The sequence below is a fragment of the Nelumbo lutea genome, chromosome 7, assembly GCF_056320005.1.
Source record: "Nelumbo lutea isolate HS-2025 chromosome 7, American lotus-T2T, whole genome shotgun sequence".
NCBI lineage: Eukaryota > Viridiplantae > Streptophyta > Magnoliopsida > Proteales > Nelumbonaceae > Nelumbo > Nelumbo lutea.
In genome coordinates, this window is record NC_142690.1 from 3,262,298 (window position 1) to 3,279,103 (window position 16,806).

Consider the following 16,806-nt stretch of genomic DNA (forward strand, 5'->3'; position numbering starts at 1 on the left):
TGAGAATGTATGAGTATGAGAAAGAGAGAAAAGAGATTAAGAGAATTGTTGAATTGGTGTGATGAGAATGGTGGAGGATATGGCTATTTATAGGAATTGAACATAATTCAATTACCCAAAATACCTAAAAAACTAGTTGTTGGGAGGGGTATTTTGGTTATTGTAAAGTTATGCCACGGGTGGCCTGGTCCGTTTACACCTCTAATTAAAACTATAATAAAATGATTTTTATACAACTTCTCAAACAAATAAATAGAGGGCAATTTTAGTCCAAAAAATTTCACACTACATTCACGATTTTATATAGGGATGTCAATGGGTTGGGTTTGGCACGAGTTTACCTCAACCCTAACCCGACCCTCCAACACCCCAACCCGAAATCGACCCAACCCAAATTAAAAAAAAACATGATTCCCGAATTAGACCCGACCTTATAGGATTTAACATGATTCCGACTCAACTTGACTGTATAATTTCGAATTTTTTAGCACAGTTTGAAGACCTAAAATACATTAATTTAAGTAAGGAAATTGTTTTATAAATTCTACGGTGTTGTTTTTTCCATTTAAAGAAAAAAAAGAAAACCAAATTCAACATATAAATAAATTATAAAATTTAAGCCTATAATGTTAGAAGTAAAAAAATTGTAAGAATACTCGGTATATATACAAGGTATATAGCCTAGTGGGGCGGGTCAACCAAAACCCTAACACAACCCGAACCCAACTCAGGTAAAAAAATCAAAACCCTAACTCGACCCTAAACCAAATATACTTAACCCTAACATAACCCTATATGATAAGCCGGATTTACCATTTAACCCAACCCGTTGAGATCCCTATTTTTATATATAGTATAGATATAACAAATGGAGCCTTAATGTAAAAAGAGTTCCGTGCTTAAACTTTAAATTATGATTATGAATTAAGTATCCATTTTATTTCATAACTTTTCTCTACATATTTTGTTTTTTAATTTGCCACGCTATTATGTTTATCACTGATCCATGTGTCACCGTGAACTAAATTGGACAAACATGTAAAGGAGAATGCGGCTGATTTTTCGTGGGATGGGATGGTATCTCTTTGTTCACTCAGAGATGGTGATTGGGTCACTGGGTGGACCAAGTATTCAAGGGGTTGATGATCCAACGATTATTTTTTGATAAACAACCGATTTCATTGATGAACGACAAATAAAATTAGAAATTTAGGCTCCGTTTCGTTCGCGGGAATAGAGGTCTGGAATTGGAATCGGAATGAGTTATGCCAATTTTAATTGTTTGATTGGACAGAATTGGAATTTCAATCCCATTCCTGTTGGAATAGCATTCTCCCATACGAGGGAATGGTCATTCCCTGTTCTTCTCTTGGTAAAATCCCATTCCTACTGATTTTAATTCCCATTCCCATTTTTGATTGAACCAAACAGATCATGGGAATGGATCATTCCAATTCTAATTCTGAAAGATTTTGATTCCAATTTCGACTACAAACCAAACAGACCCTTATTTAGATATGCATCCAGTCACCCTCACCCATCCTAAATAACAACAAGCAATTACCATTTACGATTCAGCTCAAAACAATTGATCCCTGTGCATTCTCCACTTATCCATATAATCCATTTACTGATCTCGCACTCCCTACTTACCCATACAAATAGATCTGAGCCGAGCTAAATAGCTAGTTATTTGAGCTCAACTTGTTAAGGTAGTACGAGGCTCAAGTTCGAGCTTGAGTTTGGTTCAAGCTAGAACTTTGAGCTTGAGCTTGACTCGAGTCAAAAGCTCAACTTGGGAAAAATGTTTTATAAAAATAAAAAAAAATTATATATAAAAATAATTTTTATTTGATATTTAAAAATTAAGAATTATAATAATTAGTTATTATTTTATATAAAAATAAAAATAAATTATTATTATTATTATTATTATTATTATTATTATTATTATTATTATTTATCATTATTATTATTATTATTATTATTATTATTATTATTATTATTATTATTATTATTATTATTATCTATTATTATTATTATTATTATTATTATTATTATTATTATTATTATTATTATTATTATTATTATCTATTTGAGCCGGCTTACGAGCCTCAGGAGTTGAGCTTTATCAGGCTCGAGCTCAACTCAATTAATAAACAAGCTTGTAAGTTGGGCTTGAGCTTGACTCGAAACTCAGTTGAAACCAATGTTTTCGAATCACCATTGATTCGGATGGTCAGACCATTCGACTCAGGAAACATCCAAGCAAGCGGTTTCGTTTTACCCCAAACCTGAAATCTAATAAAAAACTGTTGAAAAAGTCAACAAACCGTTGACTCAAGTGGTTGAACCATCAACCCGTTCAACAGTTTTGACCATTTTTTACTTTTTTTAATTATTTTTAATTTTGTTGACATAACAGGCCGTCCATTCGAATTGGACGGTCGAACCGTCAACCTAGAAACCAGTGGCTAGAACGGTTCCATTTCTATGTTATTTTTTAAAATATTGGTTGAAACCAAATTGACATGAGCTTTTCACGAACGAAACTCAAATAGCTCATTAAAGCTTGGGCCACCCCTACTTACCCATATAATCCATTTACTGATATCCTAACCTGGTTGAAGGTATTTCCCACATCCTTAGTTAAAGACTGATGTGATGTTTGGCATTGATGGTGATTTCTCTTTGTCGATTATCTAAAAATTAGTGATTTCTGAACCAGTGATTGTATCATTTATGTCATGTAAGTTTATTTTTGAAAAATCGGCTGAGGTCATTGAAAAATCTGCTTAAATGCTGAAAACTCTTTTTGAGTCGAAGGTTGAGGTCATTGAACAAAACCCTTCATTCCATTTCAATAAACAAGGTCACATGTAACTCCACGTCACTTGTCCAAAAACAATAGTGCTCTGGCTTGCATGTATACATGGAGGAAAGAATAACTTGAGATTGTTCTTGTTCTCTGTTATTCTCCATGAAAAATTGAATTAGATCTTAAACTAGTATTAGCCAAATCAGCAATTGAAGAACCGCTTCTAAGAAAAAGAAAAGGAACAAATATCAGCCGGGTTCAAGTCAATCAGGTTAACCAACGTGGATCCTAGAACACATGATCCATTTGTAGTAAGTAGAGAACTGTCAACCTAAGGTTATTTTTTGCATTTTTTAGGGCCTGTTTGTCTTTTGGATTTTGAGAGAGGGAAAGTTGGTCAATGAGATTTTAATTCTCATTGACCAAGATACCCATGTTCGTTTTAGGTTCATTGAAAATCTATTTTCCCTGGGTATCCATCTCCCTGGTGGATAACTAAATTTCCTACCTGGGGGAAAAATTGCCAACAGTTGGAACAGTTGGATGAGACAAAATTGTCTCTTTTAATAATAGTTTTTTTATGGCTAAAAAGATTGTTCTTTTATTTACCTGAAAAATAAAAAAAACATGGGTAAATCCACTTACCCAAGTAAATGTTTCCTGGGAAATACTTACCCGGATAAATAACTTCCCCAAAAACGAACGAGGCCTTAGTTGTATTAGGAAACAAATTTACCTCTAGGTTGTTTTAACTAGTTCAGAATTTGATACCTGATATTTGCTTGCTTCCTCAGACTCTGCAACTTGGGCATTTGAACCCTAGGCAATGATATTTATTGAGATGGGTGAAAGGAAAAAACTAGAAATTAAGGATAGGATGGGAGATGAACTTCTTGGAGGGAACCTAAAGAGTGGCTCCAATAGATAATCAAGGAAAGTAGACTAAGTGCTAGTTTGGGATGTTTTCCTGCAGTGGATTCTGGTATTGCAAGGTAGGCTCCACACAGAAAGCCAGATAGTTATTTTAGGTGAAAACCCCAAAAAGTCAAAAAAAGGAAAAGGTTATTGAGCTGAGAAATCAACTTCCCGGTGAAACTAGTCTTGGTTGCTTCTCCAAGGCCACTCAGTCAACGTAGCTCAATCAACGCAGACGCCCTCCCAACCTGGCTCTTAGCTTATTTGGTAATATGAAGAGAAGGCTATATGCAGAACAAGTGAGAAGAAGTGATCTGTTATAAATTAAAGTCTAAAAGTGCAGGAGGCAGAACAAAAACTGATCCAAGGGCCATAACTATACTACTAGAAAATTTTGAGATTCTTGCCATCAAAGATGTTCCAGACAGAATGTCAATAAAGCTTGCAAATTTGCCATTGGTTGTTGAATATGTAGAAAACAAATTGTCACTTAAATGTCTATTTTGATGAGACATTGACAATTAGACCAATGAGCCACATAATAATTGATCCTAGAATCCAACATATAAACAAAAATACTACAAGACCTGCCAGTATAGTAAGGAATGGAGGGCCTTCACTTCCAGCAGTTTCAATTCCCTTGGTTTGTTCCTTGCTGGAATCTCCGCCTGAAGGATTGGTGCTCGAAGCAAGCACTAAAGGCAGCCTTTGCCTAAGTCGTACATTTACAGCATTCACAAATCTGAAAATAAGAGTTTATCAGTGAGCTTGGGGATAAAACAATAGATAGATCAATGTTGTCAAAGGCATTTAGTTGCTATCACATCAAAACAAATCAATCCATGCACATATATTTATATACCAATAGACATGTGGGGCTTAACATATTAATGCCCATAATTTCAAGCAAGAAATTAGAAAGAAATGGTGCCTACATTATTTATACATGCTTGAGTGATAAGCTTGCAGCAGTATATAATCTGATCCATCCCATTTTCTTGTATTCGCAAGGTGTTTTCCTTATATATCAGTATCAGTTGGTCCCCCTTACTTTTACTTTATAGGTTCTAATATGATAAACTGTAAATCTCTCAACGTCAGTGACCCAAACCCAGAGAAACCCCCAAAAAGCTATAGCCACTTCAATAAACCAATTCAATTGGTTATATGGTTAACGTAGAAGCAAAAGCTCGAGCTAAACCTAATAGCAATGAGAATTGAGACAATCACCAAAAAACCAGAGGCCACTCTAATAAGTGAAAAAGAATTTATAGGGCTAAATAATTACAACAACCCCTGTGATTTGAGTGATACAATTGACGACAGGGGGAAGAGACAAACAGCTCTTGCTAGCTTTGGCTAGAGAACATTAAATGAACAATGAAATTTGAGACAGATTAAATCAAAAAGGGAAAAGAAAAGAAAATATCATCTAATGAAGTTATACTCATCCCCAGTGTCATTTGCCTCATAATAATATAATGAAGTATCCGAAACGTATAATGCAGCGAACTACATCTTTCTGCATAACTGAATGTTAGTCTAGTAGCCTCGCCTCTGGTCATGGACGAACTCACATAACATAAGCCATAGCCTTTGGCAGCTGAGGCGACGATTGAAGTAGAAACCCAGTGTAAACGTAGGTGCAACAAAGAAATGGTTATATAGCTAAATGTAAATATATGCATTCAATCGAGGAATTCAGAGAAAGTAACCTGAAGTTTAATTGTGCAACGATAAAGCTGAAACATACTTAAGAGACACCCACCATCTTATTTCCCAAAAAAAAAAAAAGAGATACCTGATATCTAGGAAATCTCAATCTTCTTATCTCTCACTCTGTGATTTGTATAAACCAGAATCAGATTATCCAAATCAAACCAGAATACATTTTTTTCCGCATAAGCAGATAATCTACCGTAAAACCCTTTTCTCAAAAAAAGAAGAAAAACCACGCAAGGAAAAAAGAAAAGCAGACAACTACCTGAAGCTTGAACTGTTAAGAGGAATTTTGGCGCTAACTTTGGAAACGGTAATGGCGGGGATTTCAGATCTGGTGTTTAGCCGTTGAAACCCTCGAGCAAATGTGGTTGGAAGAGAGGAAGCGAGAGTAGCCATGATTCCTAACTAGTGTGTGCGACAGTATGACTGTTTCATTTTAGATTTTACAGCAAAAATGAAGACAAAATATGATATGTGGTTCAGAAAATAATAAAAAAAACAAAATCAAAATGACGATGCATGAGATCAATCCGCCACGTGGCACTAATGGACACCTATCACACGGTGAATGCAAGTGTAGGGTTAAAGTTGAGAAAAGAAAGTGCAGAGGGTCCAGAGTCAGACTGATAGTGTGTTTGCTGCGGAAGGCTGAAACTATACAACCCATGTAACGCTCGTTTTCTACAAAATCAGCGCCGTTAATGTGGTTTACTCGTTCAAGAGAGAAGTCCGCGCTATCGTGCTATGTTGGAGATTTGGAATGGTTTTTGATTTTTTTATTTGTTTCCCCTTATTTTCTCGCTTTGCATGAAGTACGGGGTTCGATACCCCGCATCTCCAAGTTTTATTTCTTTTTTCTCCAAAATCTAAACTGTAATAATAAATTATCGTCGACCCACTGAATGCTTTTTGACAATTTTTTATTTTTTTAATTTTTGTTGTTAGAATGGGTCATCCGTTTGAATCGAACGGTTGAACCATCGACTTGGAAACTGGTGGCTAGAATGGTTTCGTTTATAGGTCAATTTTTCTAGTTGTCAATAATTAGACGAAATAACTCTGTAGTGGTAATAATGGGAATGGTGGACATTGCAAGGGATTCCAAAACTTTGAAAGATAAATCCAAAGTAACCTTAAACACAAAAAAAATGGCGGTAAATCCACCAAACTGGAAATAACACGTATGATACTGCTTAATGGACCTCACACGCTCAACTTTTACCTGTAATTTTTGTTGTCAAAATGGGCTATTTGTTCGAAGCAGACAGTCGAACCGCTGTTTTTTTATTTTTGTAATTGAGATCTGTCTAAGCAACTGGTTCCGTTTTACCCCAATCTTGGTCCCTGGCCAAAACTGTATTGGTCAATGACCCATTGACCTGAGTGGTCAAACTGTCGACCTATTAACCCGTTCAATGGTTTTTGGCCATTTTTTATTTTTAAAATTTGTGTTTATCAGAATGGGTCGTTCGTTCGAATCAAACGATCGGGTCGTTCGTTCAATGCTTAATGGACCTCACACGCTCAATTTTTTGCTTGTAATTTTTGTTGTCAAAATGGGCCATCTGTTCGAACCAGACGATCGAACTACTGCTTTTTTTATTTTTGTAATTGAGATCTGTCCAAGCAACTGGTTCCGTTTTACCCCAATCCTGGTCCCTAGCCAAAACTGTATCAGTCAATGACCCATTGACCTGAGTGGTCAAACTATCGACCCATTAACCCGTTCAATGGTTTTTGGCCATTTTTTAATTTTTAAAATTTTTGTTGTCAGAACAGGCCATTCGTTCGAATCAAATGATCGGACCGTCAACCCAAAAATCGGTGACTTGAATGGTTCTATAATTTTTTTTGTCAGAATGGGCCACACGTTTGAACCGGATGATCGAATCGTCGACCCAAAAACTGGTGGTAGATAAGATATATAAGGTTCCTTATATTTGCTTCTTGTAATTTGAGAATTTTCAATGAAGAATCTTATAAATATTAAAGGGAAATCTATTGCCATTTGGCAAAAGAGGAGATCGCCCCTTTCCCATATATATATATATATATATATATATATAAATTGAATGACTTTATCAAAGTCATTTCAAATTCATTTTAATAATATCTAATATTTTTACTAATGAGTATTTTTGTCAAAAATATATTCAAGTTAAAATTTTCTAATTCAATTTTAGGGAATTTTAGACTGCACTCCACCTCATAATTCTAATTTGAATTACAGACCTACAACATTCAAAATTATAAACAACTCCACTTATAACACACACATGGACACACCTACCTGTGAATTGGCATCAATTCCAAACTCGCACCTACCCCACTTGTATGGTGGAGCTAGGAATTCTAGGGGTGGATTGAACAGTGAAAACCCCTTCATTTTATTTATGAGACCTCTTTCCAACCAACTACAAGTTTTCCTTCCAGAAAGGAGACCATTTCCTCTTTGAAGAGCGAGATCAAATCAGCCCCCCATAACGTCCCATAGCACATCCCTATCGTGTATTGGGAACATCTCCCGATGATAATACCAGAAATGATGATGCTATCATCGAGAGATGTTCCCAATATACAACGGAGATGTGCTGTGGGACGTTGTCTAAGGCTAATTTGAACTCCTGAAGAGCTCCACGAGCACCATAAACCTTCCTCTAGTATTCTTCCTCCTTTTGTCACATACCTCCTGCCATTACCTTCTATTAATTCTTTGCATTCCAGCTTCGGACCCAGTTGAGTGGCTTCTTCCATGAAAGTCTTGAACCACATTATCACCCCTACCCTTACTAAGAATATCAACTTTGAACCTAGTTGAGTGGTTTCTTTCATTAAACCCCTGATGAGGGTTAGAGTCGGGGATGGGGATTGAGGTCCCCGCCCCAACCTGACCCCGATTATATATATATATACATCAAAATATATTTAAAACATTATTTATAATTTTATACTTTTTTATTTTAAGTAAATTTATTTTTCAAAAAATACTATTATCTAAAAGAATTTTGGGGATTCGGGTCCCTAGGGGGAACCCATCCTCATCAGGGATCGGGGATGGAGGACAAATTTTATCCTTGGCGGAGATCGAGGATGGGGGTTAATTTTAGAACTAGGGGAGGGGACAGCCTTGCCCTGAACCCCTCCCATTTCCATTCATAATTAAGTGTATTAAATTTAACATCATAAATAAATAATAAAAAATAATAAAATATAAAAATAAAAAATAAAAAATAAAAAAATACATACATTTTTGCAAAAAAAAGAAGCATTCAGACACATATAATATCATATATTTATCATAATAAACAAAAAATAAGTGTAAAATATCAGAATTAGTTTTATACACAAAAATACAAAAAAAAAAAAAAACTATAGTAAAAATTGAGCACATCTATAATTCTATATTTACACTATATTAAAAATATGAATAAAATTGTAGAATTTTCTTTTTACTAAAATACTCCTTTTTGAATTTAGTCATTGTTTAATTATGAGGTTTAAATTGTAAATTGAACTAATACTTTTCACCACATTCAATTCACTCTATTTAAATCTTACATATTTTTATAAATAAACAAAAAAAAAAGACATACAAAAGAAAGAACAGTACAAAATGAAGAATTTAGCCAAGGAGTAGGGGTGCAAAAGGATCGGATAATTTATATATGTATGTATGTATGCATGTATGTATGTATGTATGCATGCATGTATTATTTATATTACATTTTTATAAAATTATTATATTTTTTTTTACAAAAAATGTATATATATGATGGAAATAGCTGAAAAGATACTTGTATTTTTGTTTTTCTTTATTTAAATTGTTATATTTTAATTTTCTTTTAATATTTTATTGTTTTTAAAATTAAATTGGAATGGACCATATCCAAATATGTAACTTCAGCTATTTCCATGTTTATGAAATGCGATCAAATCTAATATTAATAAAATTGGATCAGATTCGAATATACCCTAATTTGAATCCAATCCGATCTGTTTATATCCCTACTAAGCAGGTAGGCTTGTCAATGACACTTGATACTTCACAATCCAATCCAATTATTACATATTCGAATAAAATATTTATGTAATCAGATTTAGATTTTACAATTTAAATCCGATTAATAATAATAAATATAAAATATAAAAAAAAGTTTATAAAAGATTTTAAATATATTATTACAATCATTATCATCACTTACAATTACCACGTTCAGTATATTCATAATACATACAAAGTGTAAAACAAAATGTGCGCTGTACATTTGCATGTCAACCCTAACCTACTCCGTAAAGTGCCAGACGAAGCTAAATCAAGGCCTTTCTCTAATTCTCTCCAATATTGACTTTCATTTCTAGTCATACATAGGGCCTATCAGAATTCAGATCTCAAAAGGTCGAGTTCTATTCTTTTTCTCTCAATTTGTTGAGTCCCTTTGACTTTGCTAAATCTGCAACTACATATCATTAAATTTGTATTCAATCAGAGAGCAATTGTACGGGCCCTACAGATAAGAAATGAACTTGCAAATGTGCTATATGAATATTCTGAAGCCCACTATCCTCAATAGACCCTACCATCATCAATATCAGACATCTCCAGAGCTCTCTCTAGTTCAAAACAGTGATGTTAATGGTTAGATCTGGGAAGCAGTACTAAGGACGTCCGTCCGATTTGTTTAGAATCTGGGTCCAGTTAAATTAATCTCCGTTTAGGCCAAATTTTGTAATTGTATAACATTGAATTTAACAGTCTAGATCAATTAGACAGTAGAACACTGGGCTCCATTGAATGATCACCTTAAGACAGACCCGTCGAAACATCAATCTCAGAATAATTTAGAAAGCAGTGACCTTTACAATACCAACATATCATCACTTATTACATTAACCAATTGTAGGCTTCAATTGAGTAGGTGGGTCAGATCTGCAAGCAGTTTTTGATTAATAAACTTGCAAATTGTAAATAGAATTGACCTCTTGTACCCAAGTCAATGTTTAATAGCTAAGCAAATAAATTTCTATCCCTTTCCCTATAAACTTGGGTGATTAGGACTTGTAATGTATGGAACACAATTTTGGAATCTTCAACCCTTCCTTTATTGGTGTGGTGGCATAACGGCAATGGTCAGACAAAGGCTGCTGGATATTGGGCGGAGGACTCTTTTATAGCTGCTACACAAAGCCTTACAGGGAACCGTTCTGGGTTCGGTTCTCGAATCGAATAAAAAGATAAAAACTGTTGTCCGAATTGATGATTCAACCATTTAATCACCTGAGTTAGCGGTTTATTGATTAAATCAACGGTTTTTGGTAAAAAATTATTTTAGGGTGAAACAGATCGATTCCCGGTTTTCAGTCCGACTATCCGGTCCAATTCGGTTTTCAAAACACTGTGCTGGAGGCTGAAGCTTTGATTTGGTGAGCCGCTTTGAAGAATCTGATGAAACAACCATCATTTGAAACTAGAAGGCCAATTTAATCTTTTTGGGCTTGCCTGTTTTCTCTGCTGCCATGTCAGTGCTGAATTGCTGATCAGCATCTTTTATTTGGGGTAATGTAAAAATCACTTTTGGAACTTCCTGGGGATGTTGTGTGGGTGTTTCCTGGCTTTGACGTTCTCCTGTAGTGCCTAGTGAACCATGATAAATAAATGTTACATCTCGCCTTGTGCCCAGCCTTTTTTTCCAATCTTCAATGAGATCAAGTATAAATACAATGCTTATACAACACCTTTGATACCAAACACCCAAGTAGCTTATATGTTATTCATGTGGGGTTCATAGATGCTGCTATACCTTTTATCTTATAATTCTTTTCGTTAGAATTATATTGGTACTTTTCTTCTTCTTCTTGCAAGAGTTTTGCCTATTAAATGTGAAAGTTTCATCATGGCTGAAGCTTTCGCTCTTTATCATCGTCTCCTTTTAGTCTAAGAGCTTCAATTATGATATGTTACTATTGAAGATGATGCTTACAGTATTTTCAAACTCACTACTCCTCCCAATCACCATTGCAGAGCACATGAAAAGCACAATCATTTTCGTAATACGAACTGGTTTCTGTTACGCCAATATCTCCTTTGTCTCACCATTGCATAGAACAAGAAAGGAAGCACAACCATTTCCGTAATACGAACTGGTTAGCTTTTATTTATTGTCTATTTTTTCATTCTGATTTCTGTTACGCTAATAACCCTGTCTCACCATTCTGAAAACTATGTATTATCAAGCAAAAAAAGAAAAAAAAAATGAAATATGGTTTTAGGTCTAATTCGTTAACAACTCCCTACATGTGAAAGAGACGCAATAACCTAAGGTTAACAAGCCAAATATTACCCTTGTCTTTTTCTTTATATATTGGTGAGATACAAACAAATAGTTTCATGCATTAAAAACAAAGTTGTTTTCTGTAAGTTATAGATATTCATTGTTAAAGATTAAACCTAGTCATTGATGAAGTTATCGGCAGAACAAAGAAGATTTTTTGTTTAAAGGCTTAAAGCTAACTTGTTCTAATAATAGAAACAAAGGGTTTATTGGCGGAAATGAAAAAGTTTATTGGCGTAACAGAAACCAAAATGAAAAAAAAAAAAAAAAAGACAATAAAAAATAAAAGCTAACAGGTTCGTATTATGGAAATGATTGTGCTTTTCATGTGCTCTGCAATCGTGATGGGGAGGAGTAAGTTTGGCCTCCCTCTTCTATCTGCTTTTTGATTTTGGAAAAAAAACTCAAATCCAAATAGATGTAAGCTGTAAAAGTTGAAAATAGTTGGAATTATTCAAATTAGATCTAACCTGACGTCGTTAGACAAACGCCGTAACCAATCGTTTCTCATTTAAACGCATTGGGACAAGCAATTCTGACGTGGATTAATAGATCCAGCTGGCCCAATAAAAATCTTGGGACGGATGCTTTCATCGGTCGTTGAATGAGCGAAAGTGAACTATATGGTTCTCGATCGGGTACATTCGTATTTACAGAATTTCATGTTGTGTTTAGTTTTAAAGAAAATAATGAAGAGAAATCTCTCCCTTAATTGTCTTAATTTTCTTTACTTTCCCTTCCCTTTCTTTCAAATCAAACACAGCTGCCTAGAGAATTATTCCAGAAAGAAGCGAGAGAGGGATAAGGAGATAATATAATTCACTCGATCATCTAATGAAAAAGGAGCTAGAAAGAAGAACACTAAAAGGTCACCACCGTATTAGCACTCCCCTACGTAAAGCCCAATAATTCTTTCAAAGCTATATCATTTCCAAGAGAGATGAGGAGAGATGAGCTTCGCCAAACCCATCCATTTCAGAATCATCAAAACCTTTGATAAAACTATCAAAATCGAATCCGCCCAAGTAGTCAGTCGTCGAGTTCTCACATCTCCACATCTCTTCTTCCTTGATAATTCTCCCCTCAGCATAACCGTAGCCTGAATTGTTGAACCCGTCCGTCAACTCGGTGATCGCTTTGGTGGACTCTTGCCCTGCTACAATGAACCTCGACTTCTTCTTCCTGCCTCTACGGTCGGTGGGTTTCCCGGTGAGTCTTTGTACAAGCTCCCGGAAGTTAGCGGCGTCGGTCTGTATGATCTCCGGTGCAAATATGTGGATTATGCGGATCTTCGGTTTGAATTTGGATACTACGTACGAGTCCCTGTGCATAGCTAGTGCCGAGGAAACGGAGTTGGGCTCACATACGTGTGGTTTCATCATCTCTTCCATGTTTGGATTGGAATTGGAGGCAGAAGAGACAAGGGAAAAGGAAAGAGTTTGGGGCGATAGGTGGGATGGAAGAGGCTAGGGGAATTATTTGTTTGGAACAGGATGGGTGAGGTTGGTAGGTTTATATAGAGGTAATAGAACATTTAAGGTTTAATTAGTAATATAGAATAGGTTAATTGGATGAATGGATGAATTCTAGTCTGATGCAAGCTAGAAAGTGCCAATAAATTATAGAGATACCGCTTAGAAATACATTGAGGGAGGGAGATGAATTGACCGGTCATACTTGACATATGACCATCATGCCCTTTACTAGGGAAGGCTCTCAGTCTCTCACTAGCTTCTAATTTCACAATCCTATATTATATAATGTTTCATCAATTCATTTGCGGATATGTTGTGGTGGTAAATTGGTCAATCAGATAATTAATTGACCAATTTTAATTTTATTATATATATATAATGGATTCCACTGTAAACAAATTTTTCCGCTGAGTACCATCTTGGAAGATGGATAAATTATTTAACCTTCTGTTAAAAACGCCAATCTTTTTATCCGGGTAAGTGAATACGTAAAAGAGCACTGGTACCAAAATTACTCGATAACTTTTGTGCGAATAGATTCGCTTATGTATCTAAGTAAGCCAAAAAGAATGAGGCCAACAAATATTACCCTGATCCAAATTCTCCTTTTCTTGGGTGGCAGATTTGAATCCTTCAATCTTTCTTTTCCCCTACCCGTTCACGATTTGGTAATTCTTTGAGAGTATAAGGGTCACATGCGTCACCATATTTCTCTTTTCTTCACCGACTCTATACTTACTACGCGTCGTTGGAAATTCAGGAATAATGATATATAAAAAAGAATTGAGGCTGTGTTAGCGAATATGAATGGTTTTGGTTTCTAAAAGTAGACCAAAAACGGCTAATTAATAGATTCTTGAAAGACCAAACTACTTCAAATCTTTGACATATTTCCGCGTTCTCAGAGCTAAAACTGATTCATTTTTGTTCTTTCTTCTCTCTCATACACATTAACCTAAAAGGTTATTACCCAATTCTAGCTCTCGCTATCTCTCGCAGACTGGGGAATGGGGATTTGGAGAGGAGGGAGGGAGGGAGGGAGGGAGGAGGTGGGCCGAAAGCGAGGCTAAAATCTTACAGAGTCTCATCTCTCAGACTCGAACCTGCATTTACACTACAAGTTGTGTTGAGACATTATGACACATTCTGGTGCTGTGCTATTCAAAAGGCTCCCATGGGGAATTCTTACATTTCATCAAAATATCAAAAAATAAAAATAAAAAAGGTAAATTTCTAAAATGTCCCTTAAAAGTTTTGGCTGCTGCTTAAATCTCTTCTAAATTTGATAATTGCAATTATTTTCCTTTAACTTTGAAACATAATTTTGCAAGTAGAACTCTTCTAATAAGAGGTATGAAAATATTTTAGGAAAGGTTTTAAGCAATAGCCATACCCCAAAAAAAGAAAAATAAAAAGGCAAAGATGATTCCGTCGTACGGGTACGGGTACAGAGTACCCTCCCACTCGCTTGCTTAATTGCTTTGCTCCCCGATTTAGTTATATATTTTCTCGAATTAATATGTATCACAGTATCAGGCAAGGTGGTGCAGGCAGCAGAGCGAAGATGGGGACGAGATAAGGTACATTAACTCAGAACAATTTTTAATATTCACTCGTACACAGAACTGAGGGCAAGTAGCATAACTTTCCCCTATTTTCTCTTAAATTGTCTCTAATTCCTATTTATCTCTTAAATTATCTCTTATTTTATAGAGAGATTCACTCCTAAACTATCTCTAATTCTTATTTATCCTCTCCCCCACTTTTTATATACATCTACCTAAAGAAAGATTCAGTTAAAAAAATTTAGAATTATTTAAGTATTATAACAAAATTATATATTAACTTTAAAATATTTATTCAAAACACAAAAATTAATTACAATAGATTTAATAATATTCATATTATTAATAATTCTATGTTTTTACAAAATTCATCATGAAATTACATACTAACAATATAAATTATGCTTTTATGAATTATTCAACTTAAATGTTATTCAAATAATACAAACTTAACATTAAAAATAAAACATAATTTAAATATTTGAATAACTAAATATCTTAAATAAAAACATTAAAAATAGTAAATAATTATATAAAAAATATTTAGTATCATGTAATCACATTAAAATAAATAAAATTCAAGTAATGAAAAAGTTTAAATATTTTACATATTATTTAAATATTTAAATAACGAAATATTTAATACGACTAAATTTTAAATAGTTAAAAATGAAATTATGTAATAAGTTTAAAAAATCTTAAAAGTAGAAAAATAATTATAATAGATTTCATAATATTTATATTAATATGAATTTAATATTTTACAAAATTAATAACAAATTATGTAATAACAGTACTAAATATAATTTTACGGATCATTAAATTCAATAAATAATTGATATTTATAATTTTAAATAATATTGTTATTTAAATAACTAATAATATTGTCAACAACTAATTTCACTTATATCAATTAATAATTATAGAAAATAACTTTCAAAAATTAATATTTATTAGTAATAAGTTTACAATATAGTGTATATTCATTATATATATACTGAAACTAATATTTATTGTATTTTCTGGAATTATTTATTTTATTATTTGATAAACATGTTTTCAATAATTATTTATAAATCTAATTTTGTTTTGTTGTTTAACAGAAAATTATTAATAACTATTGGATGTTAAATAAATATTATTTACTTTTTTAAATTTAATTTATTATTTTTTGTTATAAATTTATTTTTAGTAATTATTTATTTCTTATAATTTATTGATTAATATTTATTAGAGATTAAACTATTATTTGAGATAAAACTATTTATTGATTAATTTAATATATTTTTAATATTTATTATATTTTTATTATATATCTATTGTATTTTCATTATAAATTTATTTTCAATATTTGTGTATTTTTGTATAAATTTTCAATAATGATTAGAAATTAAATTATTATTATTTATTAGAGATTAGACTATTAATTTAAATGAAATTAAGAGTCTTCAAGTGTTTAAGGATTGGCTCATTTCGGTTGCTCGCTAACCGAATCAACCTGCTCAAGTTGGGAGTTTGTCACTCGAAATTGATTGACCATTAGTGAAAAGTCAACTGGTTGTATTGGTTTGGGTCTGTTTTTGGTTTAGTTTGTTTGTTCAAAAGATTTAAACTTAAAATTAAAATTAAAATTTAATAAATTATAGTGGTATTATTAAAAAATAAATTAAAAAATTTAGTTTATGATTTAAAATATTTTAAATTAAGAAATATGAGAATTTTCCCACTTTCCCGTATTAAAAGTTATATTTAAAATATAGTAATATATATATTAGAAATGGCCAATTTTGGTCGGTTTACAAATGACATAACCGAAACTGGCCTAACTTGGTTGGATTGGAAAATTGCTGAGCCAAAGCCAATCGCAAATACTAGAAAACTGTCCAACTCAGATTGAATTCTACTGGATTGATTATTAAAAGAGTTAAAATATAAAACAATTATATACTCTTATTATTTTTATTATTTATCTTTCGCTTAAC

General features: G+C 33.2%; 1 protein-coding gene and 1 long non-coding RNA gene across 2 annotated transcripts; both read right to left on the reverse strand.

The window, feature by feature from the left end:
- Positions 1–4,165: 4,165 nt before the first annotated feature.
- On the reverse strand, positions 4,166–5,917 carry LOC148844664 (uncharacterized). The gene is made up of 2 exons (XR_016102588.1): positions 5,718–5,917; positions 4,166–4,475 (listed from the first exon to the last, which is right to left on the reverse strand). It is a non-coding gene; the product is annotated as an uncharacterized LOC148844664 (long non-coding RNA).
- Positions 5,918–12,704: 6,787 nt separating this feature from the next.
- Positions 12,705–13,175, reverse strand: LOC148844665 (VQ motif-containing protein 25-like). The gene has a single exon (XM_088954220.1). The coding sequence runs from the start codon at positions 13,173–13,175 to the stop codon at positions 12,705–12,707; it is 471 nt and encodes a 156-aa protein (XP_088810346.1).
- Between the last annotated feature and the right edge of the window lie 3,631 nt (positions 13,176–16,806).